We start from the raw sequence: 21,238 nt of genomic DNA on the forward strand, positions 1-21,238 counted from the left end.
ATCAGATCAGTCAATCCTAAAAGAAATCAACCCTGACTGTTCCCTGGAAGGCCAGATAATGAAACTGAAGCTCAAATACTTTGGCCACCAAATGAGAAGGGGACACTCACTGGAGAAGACCCTGATGCTGGGAAAGACTGAAGGTCAAAGAAGACGGGGATGGCAAAGGATGAGATGGTTAGACAGTGTTATCGATGCAACGAACATGAAATTAAGCAAACTCCGGAGCATGATGGAAAACAGGAGGGCATGGCATGATGTGGTCCATAGGGTCGCAAAGAGTCGGATTCGACTGTGCAACTGAACAACAACAACAACAACCATTTAAAATACAATTGACATATAATTAGAATTATCAACAGTAGAACAACAGATTATAAATTAAAACCAATCCAAGATGGAATAATCATCCTCCATTGCCGGCCACATCTCTGTCCTGCAGGGCAGGGCTCATGGGAGCCATAGAAGAGAAAGTGAAGGTGCCAGAACTAACCTCCCTTTGCTGTCCTCAACTAAAAGCCTGGAGGAACAGCCTTACAGACCCTGAGGAATTGCATCAAATCTTGCAGGGCCCTGATGTCATTCAGCAGAGAGTTATTCATCTGCAAGGAGGTTTCTAGGGCCTGGTTTTATATTAATTAATGTTGTTTGTGTATTCCTGTTTTTCTTTACTCCCCAGTATTATTTTCTATAGACATATTTAGTGAAATATTGGGTTCAGCTCTGGGCTTTGGGTTGTTGGTTTCGTTTTTGGAGGGTTTTCTGTGGAAATTCCAGGGTCACTGTGTTGGTTCCGTGGCTATGGGCAGCTTTTAATGATATGGGATTGTGAGTTGGTGGTGCTTAAATGGTAAGAATTTCCTCCCCTAGTCTTCTTCCACACCAACAAAGCCATCTTTGCTGTTGCTCTTTCCCAGGGCCATGGAAGTTGGGTTTCCCTGGAGCCCATTTGATGGGTGGACTTGGGGAGAGGATGCTTTGTAGGAAATTCTTCAGTAGGAGATTCCCCAACTTGGGGAAAATCCCAAGGAGAAACCCTGTAACTGGTGGTCCCTCACACAGGCGGAAGCTTCACATACTGCCAACACCCACAGAGGATCAGATGCTTTGTAAGCAAGACTACATGAGCCAGCATAGTGAAGGGTCTCAGGTGATTTACAGTGCAATCCTAGATAAAGTTACTCCAACCTAAGCCCATTGGTTTCAATGGATTTAAACAGGAATCACTCTGTATAGGACTGTCTCATTAGTGAAGTCAGATCTTAACCATAGTGTCATCTTTCTATAGAGAAAATAAAAGGGCTAGACCAATCATTGAGAGATAAAATTAAAGCCAAGGCCAATGATGCAAGTAAAAGAAGAAAATATATTGCATCGAGTACAAGATCAGTAACTGAACACTGATGCACCAAACAAACCTGTTGGTGAAATAAGTAGGGAATTTTTACTGGATAATAAAATATATCTTTTTTTACTTACACCATTGGCTTTGGCCTTATTTTTACCTCTTGGCCTCTTTCTATGAACATGGCAGACTCAGAAGATGGTGAAGAATCATGGGATGCCCAATTTGTGTAAAGAAAATTGTGCTATACACCATCTATGCTAGAAATATGTAAAAAAATCTCACACAATTGTAACTCAATTATCTCAAAGCCTATTGTGGGAAATTAACTGAACCAGGGAGAAAAACCGAATTAAAAACATGACTGAATCACAACCAAAACGTTTTTATGGGTTTGTGGAACAAATGGTTGGAAAAAAATGTCACAAATACTCACTGGCAGAACTACAAGTTTTGCTCCTTGTGCAGCTGCAGTCTTTACAAGCCCAGTGGCTCGGTCCAGGTTGTCTGTTTTGGCAGCAGATACTTGAAGCTGGATAAGTGCTATCCGGAAGTCTTAAAACAAGAAAAAGAAAACAATGAGCCAGCATGGGGCGGGGAGGGGGGGGGATCCTGCAAAGTAACTTGCATCTTTGCTACTCCAAAGGCCTAACAGAACGGTGGGCCTACAGGACAGGCCAAACAGACAGCAAGTGGAAGCCATTCAAGGCCAGCATTGACAGTATGCCGGAATAGCACTGGTGGTGTGTTGCAAGAAATGTGTTCATTGAGGCTATGGGTCAAGGATTTAAAGACAATGTGTCATATTTATGATCGTTAACTAAATAGTGTGACTAAATAGGGGAAACTATCTTCCTCAGGAAACAGCAGATAATTTGGGCAGCATCACTGTAACAGACTCCCAACAAGCAACTTCCCAGTCTAGACAGAAGACTCTCAAGACTTTTTTGCAGCTTGCTTTCTCATATCAATGACCAATGTGAGAGAGCTGAGGCAATGTAAAATATATTGAAGACACAATACTCCCCCCCACACCATTTTCTATAACAATTCAGGAGCAACTATAACAAAATAAAATTAGCTGTGGGTAAACAGACTCAGTGAAATCTGCTACAAATTGGGCATCTTGACAAGGATTGGGATCACATGAGAACTTTTTATAAACAGAAAAGGGCAGGGGGGATTTTCACCATCTCACTCTTCATTCCGTTCATTCTGTTCCTGGGGGCTATTGTCTTTTGGGCTGCAATTTTTTAAAGAAAGTCTTGTTCCACTGATGGAATGCAGAGGTTTAACCAAGCAATCCAAGCTCCCAATATTGGAATGAAGTATTCTAGAAACAAAAACCAAGTTCAGATAGTTATAAGGCATTATGCGATGGAGCCTCTTTGGGCCTTGTAGAATGTGAAAGATCCTGAACTCTTCATTCTCTTGGTTATTTATTTGTATTTAGGCAACAAAATATTCACACATTCAGGTTCGGATTTTGCTGTTGAAATGAGGAAATACCTGAAAGAGGTACTCTCTACTATGCACAGATTTCATAGAGAACATTTGTGGGAACAAAAGTCAAACCATAAAGAAAATAGGGTGGCCAACAACAGACTTATGCCAAGTTCACACACGCAAGAGAATGAGGCGGTAGAGCTTGGAGGGGGAGGGGTAGACTGGACTGTAGCACTTCAGCCTGCAGGTGGATGATCATGAAGATGGATCACGTTTTGTAATGCTCCCCTCTAAAATACTCCCTACAAATAGAAAGCCAGTACAGCAAGCAAAGACAGGGCACCGTAGCACCTTTGTTTCTGCTGCACAAGTTACTTTCTTAGTTTTCTTTGTAAGGCAAAGCTGGACTCCACACCATCATCATCTGAAGTGGTACAGTCTATTTTACCACCATCTCTCATTCTCCCGCACGTGTGAGCCACCTGTCAGACAATCAGAGTTAACCCGACTAAACTGAAAACTTCCAAAACGAAAGCAGAACTTCAGACAGAAGCACCTCACAGCAACAAAAAGAATTTACGGTCCCTACTTATTGCCCAGCCCCACTTATTTATTTCATTCGGAAAAAAGGTTATAAAATAATAATGATGACTTTAAAAACTATTAGCAGAACCCCGCAGCACTATGCCGCCGTTCCTAGAAACACACTCACTGGCCATGACTCCCTTCAGCAGCTGCATTACAGGCACGAACTCAAGCGCCCCGATAATACAGACCAGCAAGGGGAGGAGCGGCACGCATGCTCACTGGGAGTGTGAAGGGCTGCTGGGAAATGTAGTTCATCCGAACGGCGAAGCAAATACATGCGTTTCTGTTTAGAGGGGAAGGATTAAAGGAGAGTATTGGGGGGGGGGGGATGTTTGCGTGTGTCCTTTCGGCTAAGGTTTCTGTGTTTTTAGGGCTAGACCAAAACAAACACATCAACAGCAGAGTTCCTCGACAGGGGAAGGTGCTTTTTAAAAATTTCTGTTAAAAAAACAACACACAAATGTAGATCCAGTCTTGAACAGAGAGGGCAATCATAGTTGCTACATTCACGTCCACCTTTCATTTCCTGTAGAGGGAACTAAATTTTCTGAAAAGCCATCAAGAATTTCAATATCGCCAACACAGAGCCCCCCTCCCCCTAGCAACCGGCGGAGACATAGTGGGGGCCGTATTACAAGTGTGAGAATTTGCTTCCGGGATCTTCGGTCGCTCTAGGAATCACTAGTGCTTATCTGCTTCTCCGGAACTGACATCATCACGCTTGTGGCGCCAGTGAGAGATTTTATTTTTATTTTTTTAAACCGCTGGGGCTTGGTGTGGCGGTCGGCAACAAGAGCTTGGGAAGCGACTCCCTTCTCCGACCAGACGCTTAACAGACCTGTCCCCGACCGGCCCCTCCAGGTGTAGAGGAGGTGGCCACAGCAAAAGCCAAAACCAAAGCAATGTAATAATAAAAGGTATTACATGGCTTCTGGCTTTTTTCTCTTCTAAAGGGAGGAGCCAGTATAACACCGAGGTTCTTGGCCTCAAAATCCCACCCTTCCCAGCCGACGTTATCTCTGTCTAGTGACAATTCAGTTTTAGCTTGTCCACCTTCAGCTGTTTAACCCCAGCACTGGTTCACTAGGTGATTTGGATAAGAAAATATAGAGTTCGGTGTCATCAGCATATTGGTGACAACCTACTCTGAAACCAAGAACGATTTTCTCAAAGGGCTTTATATGGAGATTGACTAGCAGGGGGGTTAGGAGGACAGAGTGCTAGGCATGTCTCACACAGATGACAGTGGTCTCCAACAGCAATACTGTGGGCCCTGCCCATAAGGAATGATTTAAACCAATCCAAAGTGCATCCCTTAATCGCTAGTTCTGCACCAAACATCGAAGCAAAATGGGTATTTCCCCATGTTTTTAATAGATATGGAGTTGCTGCACCTTTAAAAAAAGGCCTGCTGTGCCAAACGGCAAGAACACAAAAGCTCTTGGTCTCTGCAGGTCACTGAGGTCCAGTCATTGCACTCAATGAGTGGAAGAAGATCCACCACAATTGGAGGCTAAAAGTGACACCTGTTACTTGGAAACCAGAAGCAGTACTGACATAGAACACCACATGTTGGACATGCTTATACTGATTGTTCTGGTAGACTTCAGCATTCATGCTAAGGATACCTTGCATGGATCAGCCCAAGATTTTATAACTTCTTGAACAGCCTTGTGATGCGCCCAATACATGAAAGGTCACACTTCCCTTCACCTCTCAAAGAGGTGGTTATCCATCCACTACTTAAAAAAACCTTCACTACAAAAAAATGATGTAGCCAATTATCACATGGTCACTAATCTGGCCTTTCTGGCAGTGACTGGGAAAGCTCATCTGCTCTGGAGTCTGGACCCTTTTCACTCTGGCTTCAGGCTGGGCTGTTTGGTATAGTGGTTAAGAGTGTGGACACTAATCTGGAAGAACAGGGTTTGATTCCCCACGCAGCTGCTGGTGTGACCTTGGGTCAGTCATAAGTTTTTTCAGAGCTGTTCTCTCAAGGCAGCTCTCTCTCGAGAGAGAGAGCTCTCTTAGCTGCTCTGAGACTCCTTCTGGTCAGACCCATAGCCAGGAATTTCTAAGTCAGGGGGCATTTAAATTTCTCGGGGGGCACTTAGCCAATTTAGATAATTTAATTATTTCTCCTGTGCGCCCCCCTTCCCTCAAGCCCTCTCCCCTGATCTCCAGTGCAGCCAGCATTCCCCAGCCGCCTTCTCTCTCTCTGGCGTTCCCCCTGCCTGTTTCCAGCTGCCTGACTCTCCCTTCCCTCCATAGGTGTCTCTCGCACACTTCTCCACCCAACTTTCTTTCTTGGGTGCCGAAAGAGGTCCTGGAGTGGCGCAGCCTTTTGGCTCCAGCTTGGCTCTGTCTTTTGCCATGCTGCTTGGGTCTAGCTGCTACACAAGCTGCCCTGAGATAGATGCAAAGAGAGGCAAAGCAGTGCTCCCCCTGCGCTTGGGCTACTCTGATGGTTTTTTCCCAGCTGCTTGGAGCCCAGGGAGGGAGCACGTGGGGGAGAGCGCTGGACTGGACTGGAGACCAATCATCATCGTTGTGGGACCCATCCTGTGGGGTTCCACAGGGGCACAGTACTATCCCCCACGCTTTTCGATCTGTACGTAAAACCCTTAGAATATATCATTTGAAGTGTTGGGGTGGCTATAATCAATATACTTACAATACCCAGCTTTCTATCCTCTTGCCTTGACCTAGATAGCCCAGACTAGCCTTATCTCATCAGATCTCGGAAGCTAAGCGAGGTCAGCCATGGTCAGTACTTGGAAGGGAGACCACCAAGGAAGTCCATGGTTGCTACACAGAGGCAGGCAATGGCAAACCATGTTGGAACATTTCTTGCCTTGAAAACCCTAAATCAGCTGTGGCTTGACAGCACTTTCCACCACCACTGTGTCTCCTCATCCAAATCTCCTGGTGATGCTGTAGAGGTCCTGAGTTGCTGCCTGGCTGCCATGGTTAAGTGGCTCATAGTGAACAAATTGAAATTAAATCCTGGAAAGACAGAGGTAGTGTTAGTTGGGAAGGTGGAAATCTCAAAGGATATAATGCCCTCTGCTTTCAGTGGGGTCCAGCTGACCCTTGCTGACTCAGTTATGATTCTGGACATTACACCGGCCAAAATTACTGCTGGAGAAGCAAGTTAATGTAGCTGCAAAAAAATCAAATAGAGACTAGCTCAGAAAATGACCCCCTACCTTGACCTAGCCAATATAACCACCTGGATCCATGCCATGGCAACATTCAGACAAGACTACTATAGTGTACTGTATACAGGTCTCCCCAGTAAGTCATCTCGGGGATTCCAGATGGTATAGAATATTGCAGCTCAGTTAGTAACAGGAGTTAGGCACAGCATGCATATTACTCCCATTCTGCAGTCATTCCATTGGCTGCCCATCAGTTACTAGGCTCAATTCATGCTAGTGGCTATCACATATAAAGCCATTCATGGCCTTGATCCCTCATATCTGCAGGACTGCTTCTCCCCCATCCTCTGCCATGACAGTTTTGCTCATATCAGCAGGGTCTTGAGGATGGTGTATTTTTGGCTATCGAGCACAGCTAATCCCAAAGAATCCTGGAAAAAAGTGAGATTATCCAGGAAAACAGGATAGCCGGAGTTAAATTGCATTTAACAGGAGTGCACTCCCTTTAAACACTGTTCCAGGTGAAGCTGCAGCTTCATGAATGTATTTAAAAGGATTGTGACACCTTTAAATGCCTTCAGCTCCATTATAGTCTATGGGGACCATTACAGTCAATGATCCCCATAGGCTATAATTGGGAATCTATCCAGAGGTATGCGGGGATCTGAGGTGGCTGTTTTTTGAGGCAGAGGCACCAAATTTCAGTGTAGCTTCTGGTGCCTCTACTCAAAACCCCAGTTTCAAAAAGATTGGGCAATTGGGCCCCCAAAGAAGCTAAGCAGGGTTGACTCTGGCAAGTACTTGAATGGGAGACCTCCTTGAAATACCAGAGGTGGGATGCAGGGGCAGGCTTTATTCAGCCACCTCCCTCAATATCCTCCAGGCCCAAAATAGGGGTCAGTCACCAGAGGTCGCCATGACTTTCAGGTGCACACACACTCACATGCACATATTAAAAAATACATAAAAATACAAAAAATAACCCAAAACCAACACCTTGAAGTGGATTCAGTACTCAACCTGAAGCCAGTGTAGCTGATGAAGCATAGGTTGAATGTGTGCAGTCACTGGGGTACCGGCAAGTACCTGCACTATAGGGCTGCCAAATGCCCCCGGGGGGCAAAATTCCCCCCAGTTTCGAGCCCCGATTCCCGCTCCCGCGGAATCGGGGCCCGGGGGAAACCCCGCGTCCGCGTCACCCAGAAGTGACGTCGGACGCTGGGGGCGGAGCCATGCCATTTGAGGGGAAAACAAAGATTATATATGTATTGCTTTCACAACGGACTTTACTGCTAGTCTATTATATCTAAACAAGGTACAAAAAAATCTCCACCCAATTTGAAGTGCTGTAAATATTTTTAAATCTCTAGAAATAAGAGTCAAATCAAACATCTTTTATCAGAAGGACCTGTGCTCAAATAGTATCGATTTATTTACAACTGCAGTTTATAAACAGTAACACAAACATCTTTACATTAACATTATGAAAAAAATCTCACTGCCGAAGTAGGCACAATTTGGAGGCTCTTCAGGAGATTTTACTTTTCTTAAAAAGGAAAACAAAAAAGTAACACAACAGCTGGAGGGGAGGGCAGAACTAAATACAATAGCGTTGGCAGAGGTGCAGTTCATGCAATTAATGTTCAAATACTTCTCATTCTAATTTAGATTTTCGACGCGACGTTGATGGCGGTCGCCTAAAAGATCGGCTCCTGATCCCGGCTCCAAAAAACTCTATCTACCCGACGAAACAATCGTTTTTTCCCCCCGAAGATGGGAAAACTAAATCAAAAGAAAAGCACGCAGCAAACGGCAGCGTCCTCGACGCAAAAAAAATGTTAATGCAATTAATGAAAAAATACTTCTCATTCTAATTTAGATTTTTTTTAGAAAATATGGGAGTTAGTTTCAGAATTAAGGTGCCTTGATTACTATTAAGAATATAACTTAAGAGAGCTGATAGTTATAAAGGTCAGCTTCATATATGGTATAGAACAACTCTTGAGCTGTTGCAAAGCACATCAGATTCCCTCAACCGATTTTTCTCCTCCCCCAAAAGGGTTTACAGTCTTTCAGGACAACACATAAACATTGCTCCAGGATCCTAAGTTCATCTTAAACAGGAGATAAATATTTTGGTCAATACTGCTGCATTCAGATGCCTTACCTTTACTGTGGTAAACTGAAAATGTGCACAAACTCAGCTGGTTGCTTGGTTCACACTTTGTGCTCCTCATGTGACGAACTACAGTTAAACCAATTCCATTATGTAGCTTAACTGGAGTTAGTTTAAATCCTGATTGAGGAGCCTGGTTTGTGGGGAAGGGGGAGATTCATCTTAAGAAACCCCGTTAGTGATGGGACCTAACTACTCCCCTGAATTCATGCATCACAGATAACCATAGTTTTTAACACTGATTCTTTGTGCAAGAAGGGTGGAGTAAACTGCATGCACGCAGGGCCGGCTCGCCCGCTAGGCGAGCTAGGCACTCGCCTAGAGCGCACCGGTCCTCAGGGGCGCCAAACTGCGCCCGCCGCATGATGCATGAGCTTGGCAATAAGTGAAGTTCATGCCCATTTTTACTTAATCACAATTAAGCAAGACATCTGAATGCTGTGTGAAAGCTATGGATCTGTAGCAAAATGTTTAAATTCTTTAACACTGAAGATATTCTATAAATACACACATGCACTCAATCTTCATGTCTTGAAAGAAAAAAAAATCATTTGCCACATCCTAAATGATCATAAATGTGCAGCTCTCTGATCACTTTGCTTTATTAGCATTCAATAATGTTTCAGCCTGTGTCACACAATTTCAGGAAAAAGATATCCCAAAGGAATACATTTACGTGTGTCACTGAAGCTACCTCCTAGATCCCATCTCATGAAACACCCCACTCCTCTGGCTGTATTTCTATTGCCACACTGACCTTGGCTCAGGGAAATGTTAGTTTTTATAGTAGTAATAACCACTGCCTGTGAGCTCTTCATTACTATACACATTTTAGTTTGGTATTTAAAATTTAGTAACTGAATTGTTCAGTCTTTTTAAACCTGATAATGCACAGAAGGCGTTTAAAAAATCACTTACAAAGATATAGTGTCTTTTTCCCTGTTCGATAGAATACACATTTCTTTTGATTAGCTCCCAATTTTTTCCCAGGAAAAAAGTACAATTTTTATGGAACTCTAGTTTCTGACCCCATATATTCACCCAGCAGATCAAGCCGAACTTTCAGTGCATAAGGATTGTAAAAACATTTGCTACTTTGCAATTTGCAAAGTCAGCTAAGAGCTCAGGAATTTCAAATGCTTTTCCATAAGCCAAAGTGCTCTATAGCCTTAATACAACTTTTCAAAAACCTTTTCTTCAGAAGCAGGTCAGCTCTTCTAAAGCTACTTTTAAAATAGCTGATCTTTATAATAAGCAGCATTAAAGAAAAATTTTAAATGTTCAAAAATGGTTTAATTTATCTGTATCTTAAGGCGGCTTCTCGGCACACCTATCAGTAAACTGAAATGACATCTTCGGTTAGTATTCAGCTGAGAAAACAGTCATTTTAGGTCAGTGAACCATTTTCCTGGTTATAATTTTCTTTTGGGGAAAAAACCCTGTTGAAAATGAATTTTCTTATTAGCTTTCCAGTGCATCCAGAACTTTCATAATCTGTTGCTTTATGGCTTTGGTAGCATCACCAGCATTTGGAATCAGGTACCTTAAGAAACAAAAAAATAAAGACCATTTATTAACATAGTACTGCCAGTTCAGACTCCACCAGTGTGTATGTAAAGCTGGGGGGGGGGGTGTCCCAGGGTGCATCACTGAAACTCGGTTGTTATTCTTGAGTCATAAAGCTCAACACTTTGGCGGAACAATTTGCAGTGCAATCTTGAGCAAAGTTATTCCTTTCTAGGTCCACTAAAGTCAACTTGACCCTTTGCTGGTCCTCCCCCACAATTCCATCAATACATTAAACAGCACCAGTTTTAATACAGATCCCTGGGCACAGCTAACTTCACTTCGCTGTGAAAATTGTCCATTTATTCTTACCTCCTGCTTCCTGATATTTAAATAGATACAGAAAACCTATTCTGTTATCCTGAAACTGCCAGGTTTATTCAAGAACCTTTGGTGAGGAACTTTATCATAAAGTTTTTCTATAAGTTCAATATATAATGTCTACCAATTCACCATTATTGACATGCTTATTAGCATCCTTGAAGAAGTTTGGTAGGACATGACTTTGCTTTGCAGGAACTATGATTTCCCCCCAGTAGAATGTATTCTGTCTTTAATAACCATTTCCACCTATTTACCCAGGACAGGCATTATAATTTCCTGGCTCTCCTCCCCTCTTCTCAGACCCCCTTTTAAAAATTAGCAATATGTTTGCCACTTTCCAGTACTCTGTGGGAAAGGCTGCTTTTGGTTACAAGTTTCATATTTTTGTTGACCTCAACCCTTTCACATTTCTCCAAGAACCCTGAAGAGTGTGCCCTCTGGACCCAGTGATTTGTTAGCTTTGAACTTCTCAATTAATCCCAGAATGTTACTTATGAACTTATACTTGATTCAACTCTTCAGATACTCTCTCTGAAGAGAGCAATTCCAGTGCATGTAGATGTCCAGCCTCTTCTGTGGGAACAACCAGTGCAACAAATTCAGTCCCTCGCTTCCTCCTTTAGCTATTCTTTCAACACCTTTGTTGTTTTAGTAGCCAACCACCACCCTGGATAGTTTTCTGCTTCTGAAAGGGAACTTCATAAAGCTCCAGCATATATACACATCGCAGATCAGGTTTCTGCATCATAATCATCTCTAACTTGATTAGCGCTACTCCAGAGCATAAAGACCATGTCCTAAATACTGCAGAAATGTGTAGAAACATTTTAAGTCAGAGAAGGCAAAATGAAGCTTGTCAGAAGATTAAATGTGGCATGATAGGCTGCTTGTGCCTCATTGCTTGTTACAAGTCCCCGAACACAATGGCTGAACCTAGAGCACCTGGCACTGCAAATGACTGGAGACAGTAGAGTGTAGATGAACTCCAATTTAATAATAAAAAGGACAGAGTCTTACCTCTCAACTGCTAAGATCTCTATGCCTGTAGTGGTGCTGTTTCCATATTTAAAGGTAATCAATTCAGGATGTTTCTTCTTGGATGTGATCTTAACAACAGAGTTTAATGCCTGTCGAGACTGTATGTAAGCCAATCCCTTTCGAGATGGAATCTCCCGCAAACAGTACATGTGTGTTGCGGTTACTAGAAGATGACTCAAGAAAAGAAAAACAGATGCTAATCAGAAAAAGAGCCACTACTATTTGTCAGAACAAACATAAATGGGGAAAAACAGAAAATACGATAGTATTAACTGTGCTTTAAAATACTCTTCTAATCACTTTTACACACTCCTTTCAGAAATTAGATGCTATGTCTGTGACAGAATATTGCCACTTCACCTTTTCATCCAAGATTACTTACGCTGATTCTAACACAGATTCAAATCCGAAGGGTCTCCCGAAAAGGTGTCCCTAAACCGGTATCACTACTGTGATGTTACTTTCTTCAGTCATACAGCAGTGACAATCTGCACTGCACCTAATCATTCAGCATGTTAAATACAGAATAGGGCCCAGTCACTACGCTCTTGGCAAGCTTCTACTTTGAGAGTTAACACTGTTCAATGCTTAAAGCAGGGGTCCCCAAACTTTTGCGCCTGTGAGTACATTTGTAATTCTGGTACAGCATGAAGAGTGAAGCCACAAAATGGCTGCCAGAAAACGACACCACAGAAAGCAGAGCCAGCCCTGCACTGCACCTAATCATTCAGCATGTTAAATACAGAATAGGGCCCAGTCACTACGCTCTTGGCAAGCTTCTACTTTGAGAGTTAACACTGTTCAATGCTTAAAGCAGGGGTCCCCATCCTTTTGAGCCTGTGAGCACATTTGTAATTCTGGTACAACATGAAGAGTGCAGCCACAAAATGGCTGCCAGAAAAAGCCACCACAGAAAGCAGAGCCAGCCACAAAATGGCCACTGCACCTTACCTTCAGTCACACTGTGGAGATTATTATGCTGTGGTGGCAGTTGGTGCCAAAGCGACATTTTAAAAATCTGCACGGCCAATTAAATCGCCAATGGCCAACCAGAAGCCTTGCTGGGCAAAAGCCCAAACTGGCTTTGCCGACTTTCTAAAACACTTGGCAGGCACCAGGAAAGGTATTGGCAGGAGTCATGGCACTCACGGGTACCATACTGGGGACCCTAGGTTAGAGTTTCTGGCTAGGATCTAGGAGACCCAGTTTTGAATTGTCACTCTGCCAGGGACACTTGCTGGGTGACCTTGCCTCACAGGGTTACTGTGAGTATAAAATAAAGGAGAATTATATAAGCTGCTTTGGGTCCCCACTGGGGAGAACAGCAGGGTATATCTAAATAAAAATACATAAATAGCTTTTCTTGGGCATCAAACAGTGAGGCCAATTGTTGCCCCACTGCTAAACATTTATTCTAAAGCAAGTTCCACAAAGACTTACTTCCTGGACCGTAGCCAGTGTGTTGAACCCATTTACAATCAGGAAAGTTCCACCAAGGACACAACATAAAAAAATCCCCTTGTAGTGGGAAAAAACAGATCCCCGAAGCCCTACGATGTTTGTCACCTAAAAAGCAACCACTGCCTTTGCTAAATCATCCACTTTATGTGTTCTTGTATTCATGAACACATGAAGCTGCCTTATACTGAATCAGACCCTTGGTCCATCAAAGTCAGTATTGTCTACTCTGTACTATCTCCTCAGCCTGGCAGCAGTTCTCCTGGGTCTCAGGCAGAGGCCATTTACATTACCTACTGCCAGATCCTTTCACCTGGAGATGCTGGGGATTCAACCTGGGAAATTCTGCCTGCCAGTCAGAGGTGCTACCACTGAGCCACAGCCCCTCCCCAAATTATATTAGTGCATCAATACCTAGGAAACATGTACCCGTTTTCTTTCACCTCATTGCAAGGGAAATGATGCTTTATATCTGGTTTATTTATCCAAGTCTGAATGTTGACAATCTCTTTTCGATCATCGTCTGACATCGAGGAGCTATCAATTTCATCTGTGGGGGAAAAGGGATCAGTGTTACATGGGCACAACAACACATAAGAGCTTTTACAGTGCTGCTACATTTGGCAAATCATTTTCATATTGGATTGGATCCAACCTGGTGATTTCCTCCTGCTAAACTGCATCCTATGATTTCCTTCTCCCAGAGGAACACTGAACTGGAGAAATTGAATCCAACCTATTCTTAATTAAAATTTAAAATGAGATGTACTATGTATTGCAAAGTTCTGAAACTATCATGTATTTGAATCCTCACACCACCCTGGGTTCTTTGCTTGTGGTCTCAAAATGGTTTGTGTCTTGAAACAGAGGTAGGGCAACTTCCAGTAAGCATGCCAAGCAATAGCATGCCAGACCATTTTGCTCAACACGCAGGATTGGCTCTCCACCCAAGGCAAGCTCCTGAATTCACTCAGAACTATCCCTGGGACTCAGTTTGCCCCTAGTGTGTCTAGCCAGCCAAGTGCAACCCTTGTTTGCCTCTTTTGTTGCTTGCCAGCACACCAACATCTTCAGAGGTAGCTGTTAATGGGATTTTGTTTAGTACCTGGGCCAACAAGAGTTGCTTCCCCTTGCTTTGAAGGGACAGTAGCTCTAACAGAAATACAGCATGTATGTTAAGGGCTTAGCATGCAGACCCCGTCTGTCCATTTATATTGCTTGACTGTCCTGGGTAAACAACATCAAAGAAGGTGCACAGGAAATCCTTCCTCCTCATATCAAGAGAAGGAATTCCATTATGTTTGTTGTGACCATAAAGACAACACAGTCCCAAACCAAAAAGCTTACAGTGGCAGACGTTCCTTAACTCAGGCTTCAGCATTATTCACACAACAGGGTTTTTAGTTCAAACTAAAGAGTACCAGTTACTATTACACAGTATTGATCTGGCAGCAACTGATAAGAGATGGTGGTGCTCCCCAAATAAGGCATTTCTCCCTTCAGTTTTTCCATCCTGCCTTCCTGTCCTAAATAATCTTGCATTCTAATCAATACAATACAGCTGAATCCTAAAAGCCACTCTAAATATAGCAACTGGGAGACTAGTCAGCTGCCATGCCTCCGTGACTGGAGATCACAAGGCTGGTTTGTGAACAGACTGTTCTTAGCTGCCTCACCAATTCAATATAGGACTTGGCAGTGTTGACAGACCCCTGAACCTTCACATCTCATTCACAGAAGCCAGTACTAACAATCCTGGATGCCAAAGTGGCTGCTTGGTTATACTCCAGCATGGCAGATATTTTTAAATATTGTTTTGGGGCTCATTAGATGCTTCATCATAAGTATTTCAGTGAAAAGATCAGTACTGGTAGCAAGCAGCCCCCCTATTATAAATCTTCCCTTGCAACTTGCAGATGCAAGAGGGAGCTGGGTGTGCTCAGGGAAGATCAGGCTCACGGTTCACATGGGGCAATGCTGAGACCACACATGCAACTGGTTTCTATGGCATATATGCAGAAACCTCTTAGCAAACGAATGGAGGGAGAAATTATTCTCTGCCAGCGGGAAGTTTCCAAAATCTTGTAGTAACATGACAAGGTCGTTACCCAAGGGCAAGTACAATCCAGTGACCAGCACCTCTACCTTGACTGCTAAATTCCAGTGTAGGTTTCCAGTAGTAGTTAGAACATGTCTTCAGTAAGGTATTTGGTAATTTAGCCAAATACACTTTGAGACATGGAACATGCTTAAAGAAACTAGATTTAAGACAGAAGTGTTTCCTACTATACCAGTATCATATTCTTCTTCGTCACCAATGCTGAAAACAGGTTTCACGCCTCGGTAAGGTTTTCCCAGTCTGTCACTGCTGCTGACATGCCTGTGGCAGGTCAAGGGCACAAAGAGAGAAAATATTTGCCATGTTAAATATTATACCAGCATAAAAATTCTCCAAACAGCAGCATGCAGTAGCGACCAGAGAGCCTGTGTGCACTGCCAAAGAATTTCAGATGCAGAAAGCAGAGAGTGGCCTGAAAAAGCCTCACCAAATTAGAGAAAGCAGACAAGGTTATCAACAGGGCTGGAGGGGATGACATGTGTGGAGCGTACGTTGAGCAGGTGCAGCTGTTCTCTCAAGAAGTCTGGTGAGAAAATACAGCCTTCTATAACAAGCTGAAAGTCAAAAGCATCTTAAAGGCTCTCCCAAAACATCAAGGTATGAGTTCACACAGCACAGCTTTGGTAGGCGAACAAGTTAAGGAGTTTGTTTTTAGTTTGACATAAGTATCATCTCTGGAGAGAGACCTTTTGGTCAGATATCACAGCAGCCTTCCCAGCTACAGCATGAAAGATAGTATTCCCTTTTTCCATTATTTTCATGGACGCTGGCGTCTTGCCCAGTCATTTTTAACCAAGTTACTAAAAATATAAATTTGCATAAGGAACAAACATAGCATTGAACTAGGCCCCATAAATCATGGCAAAGAACCCATAATAAATTTCAAGCACGCTATGCATGCTCTACATGTCACAGTGCCTAATATGTTTCAATTAAGGCTTCTTCTTTTTTTAAAAAAATGTTTTTGAAACCAGATCTGATTATGCACATATAGACATACTGCTGTTGAACTGGCTATAACAGAATACTTTTAACAACCTATAATGGGGGGGGGGACACTGTTTCTCTATACCTGAAGGCAGGTCTTAAAGCTTTAACTCTGCTGTAACTTAATCAGAATGACAGGACATTAAAGTACTTGGGAAGACAAATTGTTAAAAGCAGAAACAGAATACATGTGCTACCTGATTAAGGCAAGAGGAGGAGTGCTTGTTAGTGACTTAGACAATAAGCATCAGTAACACTGACAATGTTCACATGAAATGGTTGGTGTGTGAGAGAGGTCAACTGCTACATGACTCACTACAAGCCATTACAGAACGTTCACCAGATTTTGTTTTGAATATTTATAAAGAACAGAGTTTAACCACAGTGCATGTTTGCTTACTAATACAATGTTATAACAGTCACCTGTGTATCAGTATGGTTTCTTGTACACTGAATCATTTTAATATGAAATCCTTCAGGAGCTCTGCCTCCCACAATAGAGGCTATCACAGGCCTGATGTGGGGAGTCAGTATGGTGTAGTGCTTACACTGTCAGACTAGGCTCTGGGAGATATGGGTTTCAATCCCCATGCTGCAACAGAAACTTCCTAGATGCCCTTGGACCAGTTACATTCTTTCAGTCTAATCTATGTCAAAGAGGTGTGAGGATAAAATGGAGAAAGGGAGAATGATGTTGTAAGCTGCACTGGGTAGAACAGCAGGGTATAAATTTCTAAGTAAATAAATCAATAAAGTTAGCACTACCATGCTTAGTTAGCTCAGCTCTAATTAAGATCCCAAAAATATAACCAACCCCAGACTGTTTGATGGAGAAGCGAGCCTTAATCAAGATTAACACAAACCATGGTTTGCAGACCTACTTGCTGTGTCCCCTCTTGTAGGCTGGCTGCTGCTGGTGACCATGCATTTTTTGTGAGTGCCCCTACATTGTAGAATGGTCTGCCTGTCAGGTAAGCATACATTTAGTTTTCTAGGAAATAATTCGGCAACGTGCACCTGAGCTTTTTAGAAGGGTCTTTCCACTATTGTTTTGATATAAGTTTTAAAAAGTAGTAATAGTCTAGGGGGGGGGGGGGGGGGGGTGGATGGCCCATGATAGCCCGATTTAATCAGATCTCAGAAGCTAAGCAAGGTTGGCCACGGTTAGCTCTTGGACAGGAGACCACCAAGGAAGTCCAGGATTGCTGCACAGAGACAGGTAATGGAACACCACCTCTGAATGTCTCTTGCCTTGAATACCCTCTGGGATCACCATAAATTGACTGTGACTTGTCAGCACTTTCCAGCACCATGTTGTTTTTAAAATAATCCGTTATTTTAGGATGATATTGTTAGTCCCCTTGAGTGATGTACATATGCAATAAACATATTAAAAGCATGGCTTAGATATTTAATAGTTAACAATGGTTCAGGAAAGTAGATCAGAGTTAAGTATTGTGTCTATACAGCCCAACATGGGTAGTGCATAGAGTTGCCAACCTCCAAGTGGCAAACAGTGATGAAAAACAACTGTGATGTAGTATTATGAAAATATATTTAGACTGCTGTATTGCAGTGAGTAGCGTTTCTTCAGCAAGTAATAAAGATGTACGCATACACACATAACATTAATTTACACGTCAACAATTCTAATCTGTGAATTAACACTCAAACATTCTTCCCACTCCAATGAAACAAATTCTTTCCATGCTCTGAAAGAACTTGTTTCATTGGAGTGGGAAGAATGCTTGAGTGTTAATTCACAGATTAGAATTGTTGACGTGTAAATTAATGTATTAATGTTATTTGCTGAAGAAACACTAGTCTTGCTGAAGAAACACTACTCACTGCAATACAGCAGTCTAAATATATTTTCATAATACTACATCATGGTTGTTTTTCATCATTGTTTGCATCCTTCCCATGATCTCTCTGTTGTTTCTGCAAACCTTCAGGTGGCAGCTAGAAATCTGAGATTACAAGTAATCTCCACGCGACAAATCTGCTTGGAGAAAATGGCCACTTTGGAAGGTGGACTCTATGGCATTATACCCCATTGAGCCCCTCCCCTCCCCAAACTCCACCCTCCTCAGGCTCCACCCCCAAAATCTCCAGGTATTTCCCAACCCAGAGCTGGCAACCCTAGTGGTGCACATGTCTGATTGCTTGGACAATTTTATTCTCAGTGTGTATTCTGGAATCATGCATGATACACGTTTTACACCCATTTGATACATTTCTGGCACAAAAATATATGAAGCCATATAGCTACTGCTTTAAGTGAAAATTAATAAATTTGCAAAAGTGCCAGAAACATGTCTTACACCTCAGAGATTACATAACTGTTAATATAAATAGAACATTTCTTCTGAATGTGATCCTCCAAAACCATTATTTCACATTACTATTTCCTGAATTTTTGCTAACACTGCTAATAGCTCCATGAGAATTTAATAAAATGGTTATGACCATTGCTTAAGCTGGTAATCTTTTAAACTGCTGGTGGGGCAGGACAGAAATGCCTTTAAAAAAGCAAACAGAAGTTATTTGGGGGGGAAACCTATTGCATATTTATCTAATGTGTAAATTGATGGAAAACGGTTGCACTACTGTTTTTTCAATGGCTGGGACAATGGTCCTTGGGGGAAAAAGGGTGGATGTAATGCAACCGTTTTGTTACAAATTCAGGTTGAAATTGTTGTTATGGGTCATTCCCATATGCTGGAACTCAGAGCTGCTGTCAGAAATCTTAATACCTGCTTCAAGATACAGAAATAGGTAGGGCAACTATCAGCTTTATGGAAGAACCTCTCCCCAATTCCCAATGCTATATCCAAAGATCCTTTCCCATGTGCAGATGAACAATACACACAGTTTAATTACTGAAGCATTAATGTACACAGTTTAGTTACACACAGCTCCTGCATGTACTCTGTGCAACTGTGCAAGGGGCTTTTGTTCTTTTGATTGTGGTTTCTAGATGCTGGTGACCATATCTATATTGCTTCAAATTAGAAATTGTACAGGGAAGTCCAGCATTAGTGAGCATCTAGCACTAGAAATGTGGGTCAAGTAACACTTTGTTTTACAAAGAAATATGGATTCCATCTAATGATTCCATTTTACAGGTGGCACAGTTTGCTGAGGAGGAAGGGGCTTCTTATGCTGGCAGAAAGCTCAGCTAGTAGTAGAAGAGAAACCCCAGATACAATCCTGTCATGATGTTTAGAAATGTTTATGACACATCTCTACTGAGTATAAACTTCACATTTAAAGTATATAAGCTGACTAGGATGAAACAGAAGACAGTATTTATCAATAGACAGGATAACTTGTTTACATACACATAAATTTTAGAGCAGCGCTCTCCTTTCCAAATCTGAAGGTTCAAACAGTAGGTAAAAGGTTACAAAACTATCAAAATTGTCCAACAAGGCAAAACCCATTATTTATTCTGGAAATTTGGAGTTAATCACCTCCATGATGAAAACAAGCTTTTTTCATCTTTGGCTTCATGATTTGTTTCAGGATATCACCTCACCCACCTCCCAGTTCCTTTCCAAAATGCATCATCTCTGGAACTGCAGAATCAGGATAGTGGTAGACTGTAACCCTATAAGGGAATATTTTTACTTTACAGAAGGAGCATGGAATCACAGGGGACCAGCTCCTGTAAAATAACAAGGCCAGGCTTGGATCCAGTGGTGTGCTAGCAAAAACATAAACTTACTTAATGCAGTTCTACTTCCACAAGATCTTGTAAAACACTTTTCTTTGCTCCTTATATATTATAGTGCCCAGAAACTGGTTGCACAAGACTTTGCACATGCAGAAACACCAGTGCTGGATCCAATCCGCTGATTCTCATAGGGCTAGGCAGCCATCTAAACAACTTGCTTGGGAAGTATGAGGAGCCCACTGTGTGAAAACTCTTCACTTCTTCCAGTCAATAGATCAACAGATAATATTGATCTACCCCTCCCTGTTGAAGATCAGTGCTAAAGGTCAATGCAATAAAAAGACATCTATTTTTCACATGCATTTTGAATCCCTAAGGCTCTCCTATAGGGGGACATCGAATGGACACAGATTTGATCACCTTCTTTCTCAGATCAAAAGAGAGAGCTTCTTGCCTTGCTGAGATTTATTATGATCAAGTTTGTAAAGTTGTTGAAATCAGTTCCCAGAAGTGGAGCTGAATTTCCATTATCACAACAGAAAGCATCTCAAGTAGAATTCAAATATTTTAACTGAAAAAATTATGGAGAACAACTTGAAAATTTTACCTTCCTTGCACCTTATCTGAAGTTCAAAACCCCCAAACTGCTTGCAGGGCAATCCTAAGCATGCTAAGCATGTATACTCAGAAGTAAGTCCTGATGAACTCCATAGGACTTGCTCCTTAGTGATTGTGCCCAGCACTGCATCCTTAAGTGAGCCTCCTACTAACACAAACGAGATTTAAAAGTATGAAAAAGAAGAAATCAACATGCTCATGAGGTGGGAATGGGGAAAGACGTTTCAGATCAGGCAATGAAGTGGGGAGAAAATGGAAAAATGCAAAATACAAATGAGTAGGCAGTACTGTGTGTACAGCTTCTTCCTCTCTAGTTTCCAAGATGACACTTGAAATGATTAGTAGATTGATGTTACGCAAACCTTAAAAAAAAACAATCTGAGAGATTGTCAGTGTAACCAATGCTTACAAACATTGTGAAGTCATGCTAAAAAAAGGACAAAAAGGTGGCTTCAGCCAGATGGTGCTACACAGTGGCTTACCGCAGCATACTTGCTCTCTCAGGCCAGGATAGATTGAAAGAAATTCTATAGCAAATTGGGGCAGAGGATAGAACAAAATAATTAAAATATATAAGAGAGAATATCTGATTTATTTTCCCCACATTTACAAACGATTGTCCCAAGCTGACTTTCCAATTCCTGGGCAGCAAGCACAAGATAATTTGAAAAAATGCTTTTTAAGAGCCATTTTTAAAAGAAGTGCAATTTCCTACAAAGCTACTTCAGAGATT

At 42.2% G+C, this 21,238-nt stretch overlaps 2 protein-coding genes across 5 annotated transcripts in view; both read right to left on the reverse strand.

The window, feature by feature from the left end:
• The window catches only part of NIT2 (nitrilase family member 2), a 17,477-nt gene extending 13,912 nt beyond the window's left edge, over positions 1-3,565 (reverse strand). Inside the window, exons 1-2 of the mRNA XM_015410664.1 lie at positions 3,504-3,565; positions 1,782-1,900 (exon numbers count right to left, since the gene is read on the reverse strand). Of these exons, the coding sequence (XP_015266150.1) occupies positions 1,782-1,900; positions 3,504-3,531 (147 nt within the window). The 5' untranslated portion in view covers positions 3,532-3,565. The remainder of the gene's footprint in view (positions 1-1,781; positions 1,901-3,503) is intronic.
• Positions 3,566-8,421: 4,856 nt separating this feature from the next.
• Positions 8,422-21,238, reverse strand: part of TBC1D23 (TBC1 domain family member 23) — a 39,699-nt gene continuing 26,882 nt past the window's right edge. For 3 of the 4 annotated variants that reach the window (XM_015410752.1, XM_015410743.1, XM_015410767.1), the window contains 5 exons: positions 20,988-21,032; positions 15,394-15,482; positions 13,517-13,652; positions 11,624-11,818; positions 8,422-10,259 (listed from right to left, as the gene is read on the reverse strand). In XM_015410752.1, coding sequence (XP_015266238.1) covers positions 10,178-10,259; positions 11,624-11,818; positions 13,517-13,652; positions 15,394-15,482; positions 20,988-21,032 — 547 coding nt within the window. In that variant the 3' untranslated portion in view covers positions 8,422-10,177. The remainder of the gene's footprint in view (positions 10,260-11,623; positions 11,819-13,516; positions 13,653-15,393; positions 15,483-20,987; positions 21,033-21,238) is intronic. The other variant, XM_015410759.1, reaches the window with a different exon arrangement.

The sequence above is a fragment of the Gekko japonicus genome, unplaced genomic scaffold (genome assembly GCF_001447785.1).
Source record: "Gekko japonicus isolate JY-2015 unplaced genomic scaffold, Gekko_japonicus_V1.1 scaffold241, whole genome shotgun sequence".
NCBI classification, from domain to species: domain Eukaryota; kingdom Metazoa; phylum Chordata; class Lepidosauria; order Squamata; family Gekkonidae; genus Gekko; species Gekko japonicus.